At 47.3% G+C, this 14,796-nt stretch overlaps 1 protein-coding gene across 4 annotated transcripts in view; it reads left to right on the plus strand.

Moving 5' to 3' along the window:
• LOC127585691 (neuronal-specific septin-3-like) overlaps positions 1-14,796 on the plus strand; it is a 57,780-nt gene that overhangs the window by 22,500 nt on the left and 20,484 nt on the right. For all 4 annotated transcript variants that reach the window (XM_052043375.1, XM_052043374.1, XM_052043373.1 and 1 more), the window contains exons 5-6: positions 2,622-2,759; positions 4,445-4,562. In XM_052043375.1, coding sequence (XP_051899335.1) covers positions 2,622-2,759; positions 4,445-4,562 — 256 coding nt within the window. The remainder of the gene's footprint in view (positions 1-2,621; positions 2,760-4,444; positions 4,563-14,796) is intronic.

The following is a 14,796-nucleotide window of genomic DNA, read 5'->3' on the forward strand; positions in this document are numbered from 1 at the left end:
GAATAAATCTCTTCACCCAGAGTTTGGAATTCTCTGCCCATGAGGATTTGAGGACGCTCAGTCACTGAGCATGTTCAGGGCAGAGGTCGAGAGAGGGATCAAGGGGTTAGTACAGGAAAATGAGTTGAGGTGAAAGATCAGCTGTGATCTTAATGATACAGCAGACACAATGGGCTGAATGGCCTCCTCCTGCTTCTCTTTCTTATGTTCCTCATGGGATGTCAGTGAAGGTATGTAAAGAATGGCTCTGAAAGGCTGGGAATGATGTCGTCACCGGCTCACTGGAATTGTAGGCCAGCCCGCCAAGGGACAGGAACTGCACTGGGAAGAAATTAGCTGATGGGAAGGGTGGCTGGAATTCCTTAGAAAAGGGCCTGTGTAATGCTGTTTGATCCACACTCTCTCCAACTTCCGGGAGTGAGAGCATCCCAATCCCCCATGGGTAAGACACGTCACATACAGGGGACTCAGACAACATGTGATACACATCTGATACCACTGGGATTCTCTGGTGTGTGTGGGTGCCTCCCTGCAGAAGCAGTCTGTGCAGTGCCAGTGAAGCCCTGGTCTGCACTTCCTCGGCCGGTGCTGGGAATCAGCCTCGGAGTTGCCTCCTTGGCCAAAAGTCACTTACCCAGCTCTCCTTGTGGGGCACACTGCCCCTCATCACAGAGGTGACCCACCCACCCCAAGCCCAAGCTCATTACCTTTACCCCATTCCCGCAAACCCAACAACACCTCCAAAATCCCACACATGCCCCACCCATTGTAACCACCAGCTCCCGGCCTTGAGCGGCACCCCCTTCACCCTGGCCTGCCACACTGACCCATGACTCTACCCCCTTAGACCTGTTTCACTGGTGGACTTCCTGCACCCTCCTCACACACTCACGCACTCTCTCACACACTCACGCACTCTCTCTCACGCACTCTCTCTCACGCACTCTCTCTCACGCACTCTCTCTCACGCACTCTCTCTCTCGCACTCTCTCTCTCTCGCACTCTCTCTCTCTCGCACTCTCTCTCTCTCGCACTCTCTCTCTCTCGCACTCTCTCTCTCTCTCACACACACATACACACACACACACACACACACGCACAGGACGGAGAGTCAAGTTAGCTGATTATCTTCACCTACTTGTGGGGTGTTAGCTTTCATAAGTCGAGGGATCGAGTTTAAGAGCCACGAGGTAATGATGCAGCTCTATAAAGCTCTGATTAGACCACACTTGGAGTACTGTGTCCAGTTCTGGTCGCCTCATTATAGGAAGGATGTGGAAGCGTTGGAAAGGGTGCAGAGGAGATTTACCAGGATGCTGCCTGGTTTAGAGGGTATGGATTATGAGGAGAGGCTTAGGGCTTTACTCTGGAGAGAAGGAGGATGAGAGGAGACATGATAGAGGTGTACAAAATATTAAGAGGAATAGATAGAGTGGACAGCCAGTGCCTCTTTCCCAGGGCACCAATGCTCAATACAAGAGGGCATGGCTTTAAGGTAATGGGTGGGAAGTTCAAGGGAGATATCAGAGGAAGGTTTTTTACCCAGAGAGTGGTTGGGGCATGGAATGCGCTGCCTGGGGCGGTGTTGGAGGCAGGTACATTGGTCAAGTTCAAGAGATTGCTAGAAAAAGTAGAGAGATATGTGGGAGGAAGGGGTTAGATAGTCTTAGGCGATGTTTAAAGGTCAGCACAACATTGTGGGCCGAAGGGCCTTATTGTGCTGTACTGTTCTGTGTTCTATGTACTCTGCATTAATGGAGGATATTGGTAATCGGTTTATTATTGTCACATGTACATCTTTTAATGTATGAGAGGTCTGTTCATGACTCTGATAACAGTATCCTTGAGCCTGGTGGTAAATGTTCTCAAACTTTTGTATCTTCTGCCCAATGGGAGGGGGTGAAGAGAGAATGTCCGGGATGGGAGGGGCCCTTGATTAGGTTGACTGTTTTCGCGAGGCAGCAGGAAGTGTAGACGGAGTCAGTGGAGGGGAGGTAGGGTGCAGAGGATGGGCCTTAGCTCGTGTAAAGCACATGGTCACTGGCCTTGTGCTCCACAAAATTTCCTCAGAGAGAACCACAGACAAACTCCCGAGGCCCACCCAACACGACTGATTCACACACCTTTGTAGGTTCCCACAGAATTCTAGGCCAGTGATTAGATAAATAGTTTGAATGAAGTCCCCACGGTGTGTTACTCCCAGATAAAATACCAGTTTTCTGTTTGTGACTCCCTACCAGATACAGAATCTTTCACTCTGAAATAAAAACAGAAAATGAAGGAAATGCTCAGCAGGTCAGGCAGCATCTGTGGAGAGGGGAAAAGAGTTAACGTTTCAGGTCAATGATCTATCACCTGATCCCTACACCTAGGTGACCATTATTGTATGTGATCTGAGTCCGCACTTTGAGGCTGGGCAATACAAAAGCACAATACAGTCGCCTGAGATTCCTCTCGGCACCTCTTCAGCTGAGTTATTGAGCTGGGTGAAGTCCACTGATGCAGGATTTACTCATAAGACTGACCGACGCACATCTCTCAGTGCCGGCCCACTTCTTCCGCACGTCTCCCTACCCTCTTGTGTGTCCAGCAGCCTCTAACGTACGTTTACTCTGTTGCAGCTGGGAGCCAATCGAGAAGTACATCAGTGAACAGTACGAGAAGTTCCTGAAGGAGGAGGCGAACATCTCCAGGAAGAAACGTATTCCCGACACCCGCGTGCACTGCTGCCTCTACTTCATCTCCCCCACTGGACACTCGTACGTATAAGCACGCCGACACAGTCTCCCTCCCAGCCTGTCTCTGACCTCCTTAGTCAGAGGTTGCAGGCTCTACCCATGTGCATGAGCCGTGCATTAACAAAAACCTTTACAAACTTCACTGGACAACTCCATTCATTATTATGCTCCACTCTGAATGGGGCTGAGTTTTTGATGGATTTAGAGTCGTTTCAGTTGGATGTTGCTTACGATGCTGAATGTGTGTAAAAGCTGGAGTTTCCCATTAAAGCAAGCAACATCAGGAGTGGAAGTTTGGGATTAGGGTTGAACAGAAGAACCAGGGATCATGGACAAAGTAACTATAAGGATGTAGAACAGTGAGGATGGGGGAGAGGAGATCTCCTCCTAACACACAGTGGGTTGCTGTGATGGCCAGTACAGTGCACATAACGGTAGTGGGAATAGGTTCAGTCAGAAGGTTTAGGAAGGAAACCTTACAGAGGAAATGTTGTCAGGGCCTCAGGGAAAGGGGAGCAGTTGAAGAGCTTGTTCAAGATGTGGCCAGAGGCACGAATGGCCTCCTTCAGTGCTGTATTTTTTCGAATGAACGGGGGTGGGGGGGGGGAACATGAGGGGCAAGAGGCTGATTGTGACTCTGGAGAAGAGTCCAGCCTGCTCTTCTAGTCAGCATTGGAGGGCATGCAGGTGAGGTCTCCCTCAGTGGCGGAGGGAGTGCTGTGTTTGGGGAGTCTGGCAGAGGTTATGGACATTTGATCAGCCCAACAGCCACTGGAAGGTGTGTATTGTCCTTTCTAGGGATTAAACTCTTCCTCGCGAGCGACGGACACTAGACAGGGCTTACACACTCACACACTAGTGGCACTCCATTCTCAGATGTTTAGCACTTTTCACAACTGCAGGCCACCTCAATGTGCTTTACAGCCACTAAGTTATGTTTTGAAATGCAGCACGCATTGCAATGAAGCAGCTGATTTGTGCACAGCAGCTCCCACAAGCAGCAATGACAAGTATTGAGCAGGGTAGTGGGGAAAAGACCACGCGGACTCCCCCCACCACTGGCCCGTCTGACAGTACAGGCAGCGGTTCACAGTTCTACCCATCCACAACATCACACCCCAACAATGCGGCACATCATCAGTGTCGGTGTTGGAGTGTCTATCTGAGTTCGGGGCATGTGAAACTACATTCGTGGGGCTCAGAGACAGGGACACCGCCGGGGCTGAGCCTCAGTGACACCTCCCTTCCCGTCAGGTTTAGATTCCCCCAAAGCGAGCCCCTGCCATTCCACAAACTCCCCTACCAACCACCTCGACTAACATACTCAAGCCCAGCGAGACCCTGGAACAAAATCAGACATGGAATGATCCCTGTACGTACAAATGCAGCATAAGGGGAAGGAATAGTGCATAGGACTGCTCGGAATAGCCAGGTCACCTTGCATTATCTCTGTCTGGGGAATCTCTTGCCAGTGTAACGGAGACGGTACAGACATTGCTCATAGCAAGCTAAACAAAGCAGGAAACCTGATCACAGCCACCGTTATAGGAAGTGTGGAGGGGAGGGAAGTGGGCAATCCCTTGCCCCAAGAGGTTGAAGGAAAATCTGTTGAGGCCGCTCCCCCAGTGCATGAGGTGACTGGAGAAGGGTGAACATAGAAGCAACCACGCAGCCAGTGGTGGTGACCAATGTATTTCTCCTTGCAGGCTGCGACCCCTGGACGTCGAGTTCATGAAGCGCCTGGGAAAAATAATGAACATCATTCCGGTCATTGCGAAGGCGGACACCATGACCCTGGAGGAGAGGCACGATTTCAAACTGAGGGTGAGTTGGCCTCAATCCTTGCCTTCTGATGGTTGTCCACAGATAGTTCAGCCATGACTACGCTGAGCTCTCAAGAAGCTTAGACGTTTACTACAAGGGGGGATAAAGGTCAGTGGAAGCCCCTTATTGTTCAGTCAGACACTTCACTGTCTCCAGGGTTCCACAGTTGCACCAGTGTATGTTCCTCCTGCACAGTTGCTAAATTGGAGCCTGTAGTCCTGGGCAGAAGCCTGCACACTCACTGATTCTCAGAGAGATTATCTTCCATTAATGTGTAGATTTAATAAGAAACCAGCCAGACTTGTTTTAGGCTCTTCAAGTGCTCAGACCTCCAAGCCCTCGCACTTTCCGAATCTTCAGGTTCTTCCGTTAGATCCCTCCTGCTGTCAAAGAGCCGAGAACCGATCAATTTTTATCATCATTTGTGTTTGTCACATGCTCATCTTGACATTTGACTACTTTTATTGTTCACAGTTGGTGTAAAGGTCAGTGGAGTCACAGAATGAGCCTCTCATCACAAGACCGCACCAGCCCACTCCATCACAACGCAAGGTTTACCCTTGGTTACCGACTTCCTTTCCCCAGCCATATCTGTAAAAGTGCCCATTTCTCATCTTCCCTCAGGTGTCAACCAGTCCAAGCTGCTATAGCTGTCATCTACCTCTGCTAATCTAACATTTGTTTCTTTAAGGTCCACCATATTTGGCATTTGCATCAACATTCATTTTGCTGTCAGCAATGATTAAAAAAGATTTTTTTCTTCATGGTAAGTTTCAGGTCAGACCCACAGTGAAAATGGTTTCGAACAGTGAGTTCTGGACGTGGTTCTGCTGTTAGCCTTCACAGGTCACCTTCCTTTTTCTACCTGACCCAGTCCGCCTTGCCTTGCCTTGACTTGCTCCACCATCTCGTTTGACACAATCTCTCCTGCCCTCCTTCCTCTCACTGCTCTTCCCTCTTGTTCTTCTCCCCATCCCCAGCTCTCCTTTTCCCTGCATCTGTACATCTTAAAACCTGTCACATCCCAACTTTTCTCCCATTTCTGAGAAGAGGTCACTGAGCGTAAACATAACTGTTTCTCCCTCCACAGATGTTGCCGAGCTGCAGGGTATTTGCACTAGTTTCTGTTTGTGCATTTGTAACAAAACATAATACTAGGACAGTTTGCAAGGTCAAGGGGATCCACATATAAGGTCAGACAGGAGAGGCTGGGGTTATTCTCCCTGGAGCAAAGGTAATTGGGAGGAGATTTGATGAAGGTGTGCAAGATCTAAAGCAGAACTTCTAAGCTGGAAGTCGGCTAATGGCAGTGGACGAGAAGGGAATGGTCTGGATGAAATGAAACCAAAGAAAAGGTGCAACAGAACAGTGGATGATCTTTAAGGAGGAGCTGTTGTAAGGCACAGGAGGGAAGGTAGGAAACCAATGCCAGGGATTCCTGGAATACAGAGGACATGATGACACCAGAAAAGAGTTTTGTTTGGTGATATATATCAATGACTTGGTTATCGGAATACAGAGTGAAATGATGCCAAACTTTGAGGTTCAGAAAATGATGAAGGTGACAGTAATGAACAGTGACAAGGTTAACAGAATGTGTGGGCAACTTTCAGGTGGAATGTAATGTGGAGAGGTTTGAGTTGATGCACTTTGGCAGAGGGGCTGGGGAGGGGCAGTTCAGACAATGGCATGGTTCTGGCAAGCAACTGGGAATTGAGGGACCTGGGAGTTCACATCAACAGATTGTTCACAGGTCATATTTTGTTCGTTTATTTTTCCGGATCCAGGAGTCCCTGGAAATGCAGGCATTTAGTCCACCTCCCAAACTTCTCCTGGCTGAGTGGCTCACCAAGCTGTTTCAGAGTCAACCACATTGGTGGCTCTGGTCCCCTGTAGCCCAGACTGGGTAAAGACGGCAGATTTCATTTGGTGAAGCAGGCAAGCCTTTGCAGCAGTCCAGCTATATTAATAACTAGTTATTTAAAATTTTAGATTATTAACCAAATATTCCACAGCTGCCATGTAGGATTTGAACTCATGTCACTTGATTGTTAGTCCAGGCCTCTGGACTACTTGTCCAGGAAGTTGACCACTGTACCAATGTTGGAGAGGGTACTAAGTAAAGATGATGGGATTTTGAACATAAATGGAGACAGTAACTTCAAAAGTAGGGAAGTTATGCTGAGCCTTTATAAAGCTTTGGTTAGATAGGGTATTCCGTCCTGTTCTGGTCACCCCACATTAGGAAGGATGTGAAAGTCCGTAGAGGGAGCAGAGGTGATCTACAAGGGTAGTTGCAGTGACGGAAGACTTTGGCTACAAGGTTAGGCTGGAGAACCTGGAGGTTGAGAGGAGATTTGATAGATGACTAAATGTTTAGAAAATGTGGGGAACGAAATCAATTTCCCTGAGGGACCACCTTTAAGACTCTGGACGAGAATTCAGGGGGAGGCGAGGAGAACTATTTTTTACACAGTGAGTACTTCTGGTCTGGTTCTCACGGCCTGTAACAGTGCTGAAAACAATCAGGGCTTTAAAAAGGGAGTTGGGTAGCACCTGAGAGAGAATAATTTGCAACTGGACAGGAGCAGAGGATTGAGACTGATGGAGTTAGTTTAATAGGAACTAGCATTGAAATGATGGACCAAATGGCCTCTTTCTGCACCATAACAGTTCTATGATCTGACTCTTATCTTTGAGAAGTTAATGTTTTCAGAACATTACGGTCTCTTACTTTAGTGTTAAACTCCTGACAGTGCTATTTTAATCCCATCTAATTATCATGCTGAGAATTGTGTTCAAGTACTGCAGACGGGATTTTTTGCCAAATATGGCATATTTCTATATATGGACATTACTGTTAGTGGATGAGGGAATCATGTGATATACCTGTTTTGCAAAAGTAACAAAAAATTCAAGAAAACCGTAGATGCTGGAAATCTCAAATAAAAGCAGAAAACACTGGAAACGCTCAGCAGGTCAGGCAGCGTCTATGGAGAATAAAAAGATTTAATACATCAGATTAGTCTTTAAAATTCTCCACCATCTTCTACCTCAGGGTTATCAGACTCTTGAATGGACCTCTCATATGCTAAAAGATAAACATTTGATCTCCCAATCTACCTCGTCAAGGCCATGCACCTTATTGTCTACCTGCACTGCACTTTCTCTGTAACTGTAACACTACATTCTGCATTCTGTTATTGCTTTTCCTTTTGTATTACCTCGATGTACTCACATATGGAATTATCTCTCTGGATGCATGCAAACAACCACTGTATCTCGGCACACATGACAATAATAAACCAATGCCAATACCAATAGCAATACCAGAGAGCGATAGAGGCAGAGTCAGTCTGACAGACATTGAAATCACTGGGTAGTCGACAGGTATGGGGAGAGTGCGGGGAAGTTGTGCTGAGGTCAACATTGGATCAGCCATGATCTGACTGAGGCAGGAGCAGGCTCGAGGGTCTGTGTGGTCTCTTCCAGCTCCTCCTTCTCCAGTTCTTATAAAAGTGACATGTACATATTTTAAGTATTGGTTTATTATTGTCACTTGTACCAAGGTACAGTGAAAAACTTGTCTTACAAACCGATCGTACAGGTCAATTCATTACACAGTGCAGTTACGTTGAGTTAGTACAGAGTGCATTGAGGTAGTACAGGTAAAAACAATAACAGTACAGAGTAAAGTGTCACAGCTACAGAGAAAGTGCAGTGCAATAAGGTGCAAGGTCACAACGGTAGATCGTGGGGTCAGAGTCCATCTCATTGTATAAGGGAACCGTTCAATAGTCTTATCACAGTGGGGTAGAAGCTGTCCCTAAGTCTGGTGGTACGTGCCTTCAGGCTCCTGTATCTTCTACCTGATGGAAGAGGAGAGAAGAGAGAATGTCCCGGGTGGGTGGGGTCTTTGATTATGCCGGCTGCTTCACCAAGACAACGAGAGGTAAAGACAAAGCCCAAGGAGGGGAAGCTGGTATGAACCAAGGTGTTCAACCTTGTTAATAAACCGTTATTATTCTATGTATTGATTGATTTCATTTGTATGTGTTAGTACCACCCACAGAAGACATCATAACTTGATGATGAGGTTGGGATAGCGTTATGCCAGAGAGACAGTTTCTTGTGTTTCTGGTGTTAGTGAGAAGCCCACTTCAGTGGAGCAGTGGTGGTGATGAAGCCTCGGTGTATGTGTGTCAATTGCTGTCGTTCTGTTGAGAGCTTCACAGGGTGCTGTGAGGTGGGGGTGTGGTACAGGCAACAGCCAGCACCAGTTTTACACAGGGTGTGTGTGGGGCAGTCATGCTGCAGGGCTGCAGACTGATTTGCAAGAGTGCTGGCACTTTCTAAGTGCAGGGCTTATGTTGAAAAGGACTGAGTCTGTGGATCAGTGGGTTAAATGGGGAAACTGCGTGTGACATCATCATTCTGGGCACCAACGAGATCTGAGAAAGAAACAATGGCTGCCTTGTTTTGTTATATTGAGAAGCTGGGAGCTGTCGGTAAAGTCCTTTAGGTCATGTACAGAGCTCATTTCTCAGGGCCAAAGATACATAGAATTTGATGAAAGTGCAGATCGCCACTGCAGGTGTGGACATGGCCACCGAGCTCCTTCCTCAAGGGCAGGAAGATGCCTGCGAAAGGGCTGTGACCATTTTCTGGTGCTAATGGATAGTCGTTCCAAGTGGTATCTCTGAGGGCACAGCCTCAGGACAAGGGGAGGTCCCTTTAAAACTGAGGTGAGGAGGAACTTCTTCAGCCAGAGGGTGGTGAATTTGTGGGATTTGTTGCCACAGAGGGCTGTGGAGGCCAAGTCGTTCGGCGTATTTAAGGCAGAGGTTGATAGATTCTTGATTGGTAAGGGGGCTAAGGGTTACAGGACGAAGGCGGGAGAATGGGATTGAAAAGAAACAGCCATGATTAAATGGTAGAGCAGACAAGATGGGCCAAATGGCCTAACTCTGCTCCTATATCTTATGGTCAGAGTAGTCAAGAACCTTTGAAGAAGCAGGTTCTCAAAGGATTCTTTTCCTTTAGTATGAAACCTGGTTTAGCAAATTTTCCATTTCAATGTAGAGCTGCCCAAGGGAGGCAAGGATGAAGCAGGCTGAGCTTTGCATAATATAAACAGAGTGGAGCAGACACAAGACTGACAGAAACACTGGGCTGGAAGGGGCTACTGGTGAGCCAGTGGGTCCATGGGGAGCACCAGAGCTGTGTTCTACACGTCAGCACATTCCCGACTTTGGAACCGGCACACTGCACTGCAGTGGTCGGGAATGCACTGGGTGTTGGGTGCACATCATCTGACCAGTGCATCCAGGGCCCCTCCTTGGTCTGCTGAGTTGTGAGACTGAATACACTTCCTTCAGTGTAGCTCTAACCCAGCTGACATGTCTAACATTGCCCCATTCCTTTGAATAGGTCACTCACTTCCATTTAATAAGTATTTTTGTTTATTTTTCTTTATTTCACTGTACATTTATATTTAATTAATTAGCAGCAGTTTAATACGTTATTGAACAATATTTAAAAGATGGTGAATGTATTTAATTCTTTGATGTTATATTTCTTCAATTGTTTGAGCGCCCCTGCCTCTGATCATCAGTGATATCTGGAAGCAGTGAGAAGCCCTCACTGTCAGAAGGCTGTCAGGCTGGGGCTTGACTTTCAACCACCTAAGACCCCAAAGCCAGTGCTGGGGGCAGGCACCGACCGTGGGACACAGGCTGACTCAAACCTCCCACGGGCTCCAGAGAGAGACTTCAGGTCAATGGTGATCCACGAGTTTGAATCCTCCTGACAAAACAAATGGGAAACTCAAAGAGTCGATGAAAATCAAAAGTGCTGCAGATTCTAAAAATCTGAAATAAAAACAGAGAGTGCTGGAAACACTCAGCAGGACAGGCAGCATCTGTGGGGAGAGAAACAGAGTTTACATTCCAGGTCTGAAACCCTTCCAAAGGATCAGAGAAAAGAGAAAACAAGTTAGTTTTAAGCTGCAGAAAATGTGGAGAACAGATTAACAGAACGAAAGGAATATCTCTGATATGATGAGATCAAATGGGTTTTTGTGGCAGTTAGAGGCACCATAGAACCACAGAACAGTACAGCACAATACAGGCCCTTCGGCCCACCATGTTGTGCCAACCTTTCAACCATGCCTAAGACTATCTAACCCCTTCCTCCCACATATCTCCCTATTTTAAATTCCTCCATATGCTTATCTAACAATCTCTTGAACGTGACCAATGTATCAGCCTCCACCACCACCCCAGGCAGCGCATTCCATGCCCCAACCACTCTCTGGGTGAAAAACCTCCCTCTGACATCTCCCTTGAACTTCCCACCCATTACCTTAAAGCCATGCCCTCTTGTATTGAGGATTGGTGCCCTGGGAAAGAGGCGCTGGCTGTCCACTCTATCTATTCCTCTTAATATTTTGTACACCTCTATCATGTCTCCTCTCATCCTCCTCCTCTCCAATGAGTAAAGCCCTAGCTCCCTTAGTCTCTCCTCATAATCCATACTCTCCAAAATCCAGGCAGCATCCTGGTAAATCTCCTCTGCACCCTTTCCAATGCTTCCCCATCCTTCCTATAATGAGGCGACCAGAACTGCACACAGTAAGTGTGGTCTAACCAGAGTTTTGTAAAGCTGCATCATTACCTCGCGGGTCTTAAACTCGATCCCACAACTTATGAAATCTAACATCCCATAAGCTTTCTTAACTACCCTATCCACCTGTGAGGCAACTTTCAGTGACCTGTGAATATAAGATAAGAACCCCGAGATCCCTCTGATCTCCTCCGCACTACCCAGAATCCTGCCATTAACCTTGTACTCCGCCTTGGAGTTTGTCCTTCCAAGGTGTACCACCTCACACTTCTCTGGATTGAACTCCATCTGCCACTTCTCAGCCCAGCTCTACATCCTATCAATATCCCTCTGCAAGCTTCGACAGCCCTCCACACTATCAACAACACCACCAATCTTTGTGTCATCTGCAAACTTGCTAACCCAGCCTTCCACCCCCTCATCTAAGTCGTTAATAAATATCACAAAAAGTAGAACCAATCCCTGCAGGAGATCACTAGTCACAGCCCTCCAATCTGAACGCACTCCCTCCACCACAACCCTCTGCTTTCTATAGGCAAGCCAATTTTGAATTCACACATCCAAGCTTCTCTGGATCCCTTGGCCTCTGACCTTCTGAAGAAGCCTACCATGTGGAACCTTGTCAAATGCCTTACTAAAATCCATGTAGACCACATCCACTGCACTACCCTCATCAATCTTCCTGGTCACCTCCTCAAAGAACCCTATCAGGCTTGTGAGGCAAGATCTTCCCTTCACAAAGCCATGCTGGCTGTCCCTAATCGGTCCATGTTTCTCCAAATGCTCATGGATTCTCTCTCTTAGAATCCTTTCCAACAGCTTACTCACCACAGATGTAAGGCTCACTGGTCTGTAATTCCCTGGACTATCCCTACTACCTTTTTTGGATAAGGGGACAACATTCGCCACCCTCCAATCCTCCGGTACCATCCCCGTTGACAACAAGAACTCAAAGATCCGAACCAACAGTTCAACAATCTCCTCCCCCGCCTCACGAAGCAGCCTGGGGAATATTCCGTCAGGCCCCGGGGACTTATCTGTCCTAATATTTTCTAACAACTCCAACACATCCCCTCTCTTCATAACTACATACTCTAGAACATTACCCTCACCTACACTGTTCTCAGCATCATCAAGACCCCTCTCCTTGGTGAATACTGAAGAGAAGTATTCATTGAGAACCTCACCCACTTCCACAGCTTCCAGGCACATCCTCCCACCTTTGTCTTTAATCGGACCTACCTTTACCCTAGCCATCCTTCTGCTCTTTACATACGAGAAAAAAGCCTTGGGATTCTCCTTAACCCTACTCGCCAAAGCCTTTTCATGTCCTCTTCTTGCTCTCCTCAGCCCTTTCTTAAGTTCCTTCCTTGCTATTCTATATTCCTCACAAGCCCTGTAATCCTTGCTGCTTACACCTTATGTATGCTGCCGCCTTCTTCCTAACTAGTTGTTCCACCTCTCTCGTCACCCACGGTTCCTTCACCCTGCCATTCTTTCTCTGCCTCACCGGGACAAATTTATCCCTAACATTCTGAACATCGACCACATCTCCATGGTACATTTCCCTTCAAAAATGTCATCCCAATTTACACTCCCAAGTTCTCGCCTTATAGCTTCATAATTCGCCTTTCCCCAATTAAATATCTTCCCGTCCTCTTTGCTCCTATCCCTGTCCATGACAATTCTAAAGGTTATGGAGCAATTGTCACCGTCCCCCAAATGCTCACCCACTGGTAGATCTGTCACCTGACCCAGTTCATTACCTAAAACTAGATCTAATATGGCATTCCCTCTAGTCGGCCTGTCAGCATACTGTGTCAGGAATCCGTCCTGTACACACTTAACAAACTGCACCCCATCTAAACCTTTGGCACTAAGTCGGTGCCAATCAATATTTGGATAGTTGAAGTCTCCCATTATAACAACCCTGTTATTCTTGCACGTTTCCAAAATCTGCCTCCCAATCTGCTCCTCTGTATCCCTGCTGCTACCGGGGGGCCTATAGAATACTCCCAGTTGAGTAACTGCTCCTTTCTTGTTCCTAACTTCCACCCATATTGACTCTAGAAAGGATCCTTCTACATTATCTACCCTTTCTGCAGCTGTAACAGTGTCCCTGACCAGTATCGCCACCCCTCCTCCTCTTCTCCCCCCCCCATCCCTTTTAAAACACTGAAAACCAGGAATATTCAATATCCATTCCTGCCCCGATGTCAGCCATGTCTCTGTAATAGCCACAATATCATAGTCCCATGTACTTATCCGAGCTCTCAGTTCATCTCCCTTATTCCTGATGCTTCTCACATTCAAGTAAATGCACTTTAGCCCATCCACCTCACTACTTTTGTAGCCTGTATTCTGCTTCTCCTTCCTCAAAGCCTCTCTACCTGTCAGATCTGCCTTTTCGCCACCCCCTTCTTCCTCTGACTTACTCCTCCGGTTCCCTTCCCCCTCACAATCTAGTTTAGACCCTCCTCAACCACCCTAGCAAACCTGGCCACAAGGATATTGGCCCCCCCCCCCTTAGGTTCGGGTGTAACCCATCCTCTCTGTACAGGTCCCAACTTCCCCAGAAGAGATCCCAATGATCCAAAAATCTAAAACCCTCCCTCCTGCACCAACTTCTCAGCCATGCATTTATCTGCCATCTCCTCCTGTTCCTACCTTCACTATCGCGTGGCACTGGCAGCAATCCCGAGATTGCTACCCTCGAGGTCCTGTCCTTCAGCCTTCTGCCTAGCTCATTAAACTCACTTTTCAGGACCTCATCCCTCTTCCCTTTGTCTTTAATCGGACCTACCTTTACTCTAGCCATCCTTCTGCTCTTCACGTACGAGAAAAAAGCCTTGGGGTTTTCCTTAACCCTACTCACCAAAGCCTTTTCATGTCCCCTTCTTGCTCTCCTCAGCCCCTTCTTAAGTTCCTTCCTTGCTACTCTATATTCCTCATGAGACCTATCTGATCCTTGCTGCTTACACCTTATGTATGCTGCCTTTTTCTTCCTAACTAGTTGTTCCACCTCTCTTGTCACCCATGGTTCCTTCACCCTGCCATTCCTTCTCTGCCTCACCCGGACAAATTTATCCCTAATATCCTGCAAGAGATCCTGAACATCGACCACATCTCCACTCTCTAGCCTTATAGCCTCATAATTTGCCCTTCCCCAATTAGATATCTTCCCATCCTTTTTGCTCCCATCCTTGTCCATGACAATGCTAAAGGTTAGGGAGCGGTGGTCACTGTCCCCCAAATGCTCACCCACCGAGAGATCTGTCACCTGACCCAGTTCATTACCTAATACTAGATCTAATATGGCATTCCCTCTAGTCGGCCTGTCACCATACTGTGACAGGAATCCATCCTGGACACACTTAACAAACTCTGCCCCGTCTAAACCTTTGGCACTAAGCAGGTGCCAATCAATATTTGGGAAGTTGAAGTCTCCCATGATAACAACCCTGTTATTCTTGCACCTTTCCAAAATCTGCCTCCCAATCTGCTCCTCAGTATCCCTGCTGCTACTGCGAGGCCTATAGAATACTCCCAGTTGAGTAACTGCTGCTTTCTTGTTCCTAACTTCCACCCATACTGACTCTAGAGAGGATCC

The sequence above is a fragment of the Pristis pectinata genome, chromosome 33 (genome assembly GCF_009764475.1).
Source record: "Pristis pectinata isolate sPriPec2 chromosome 33, sPriPec2.1.pri, whole genome shotgun sequence".
Classification (NCBI taxonomy): domain Eukaryota; kingdom Metazoa; phylum Chordata; class Chondrichthyes; order Rhinopristiformes; family Pristidae; genus Pristis; species Pristis pectinata.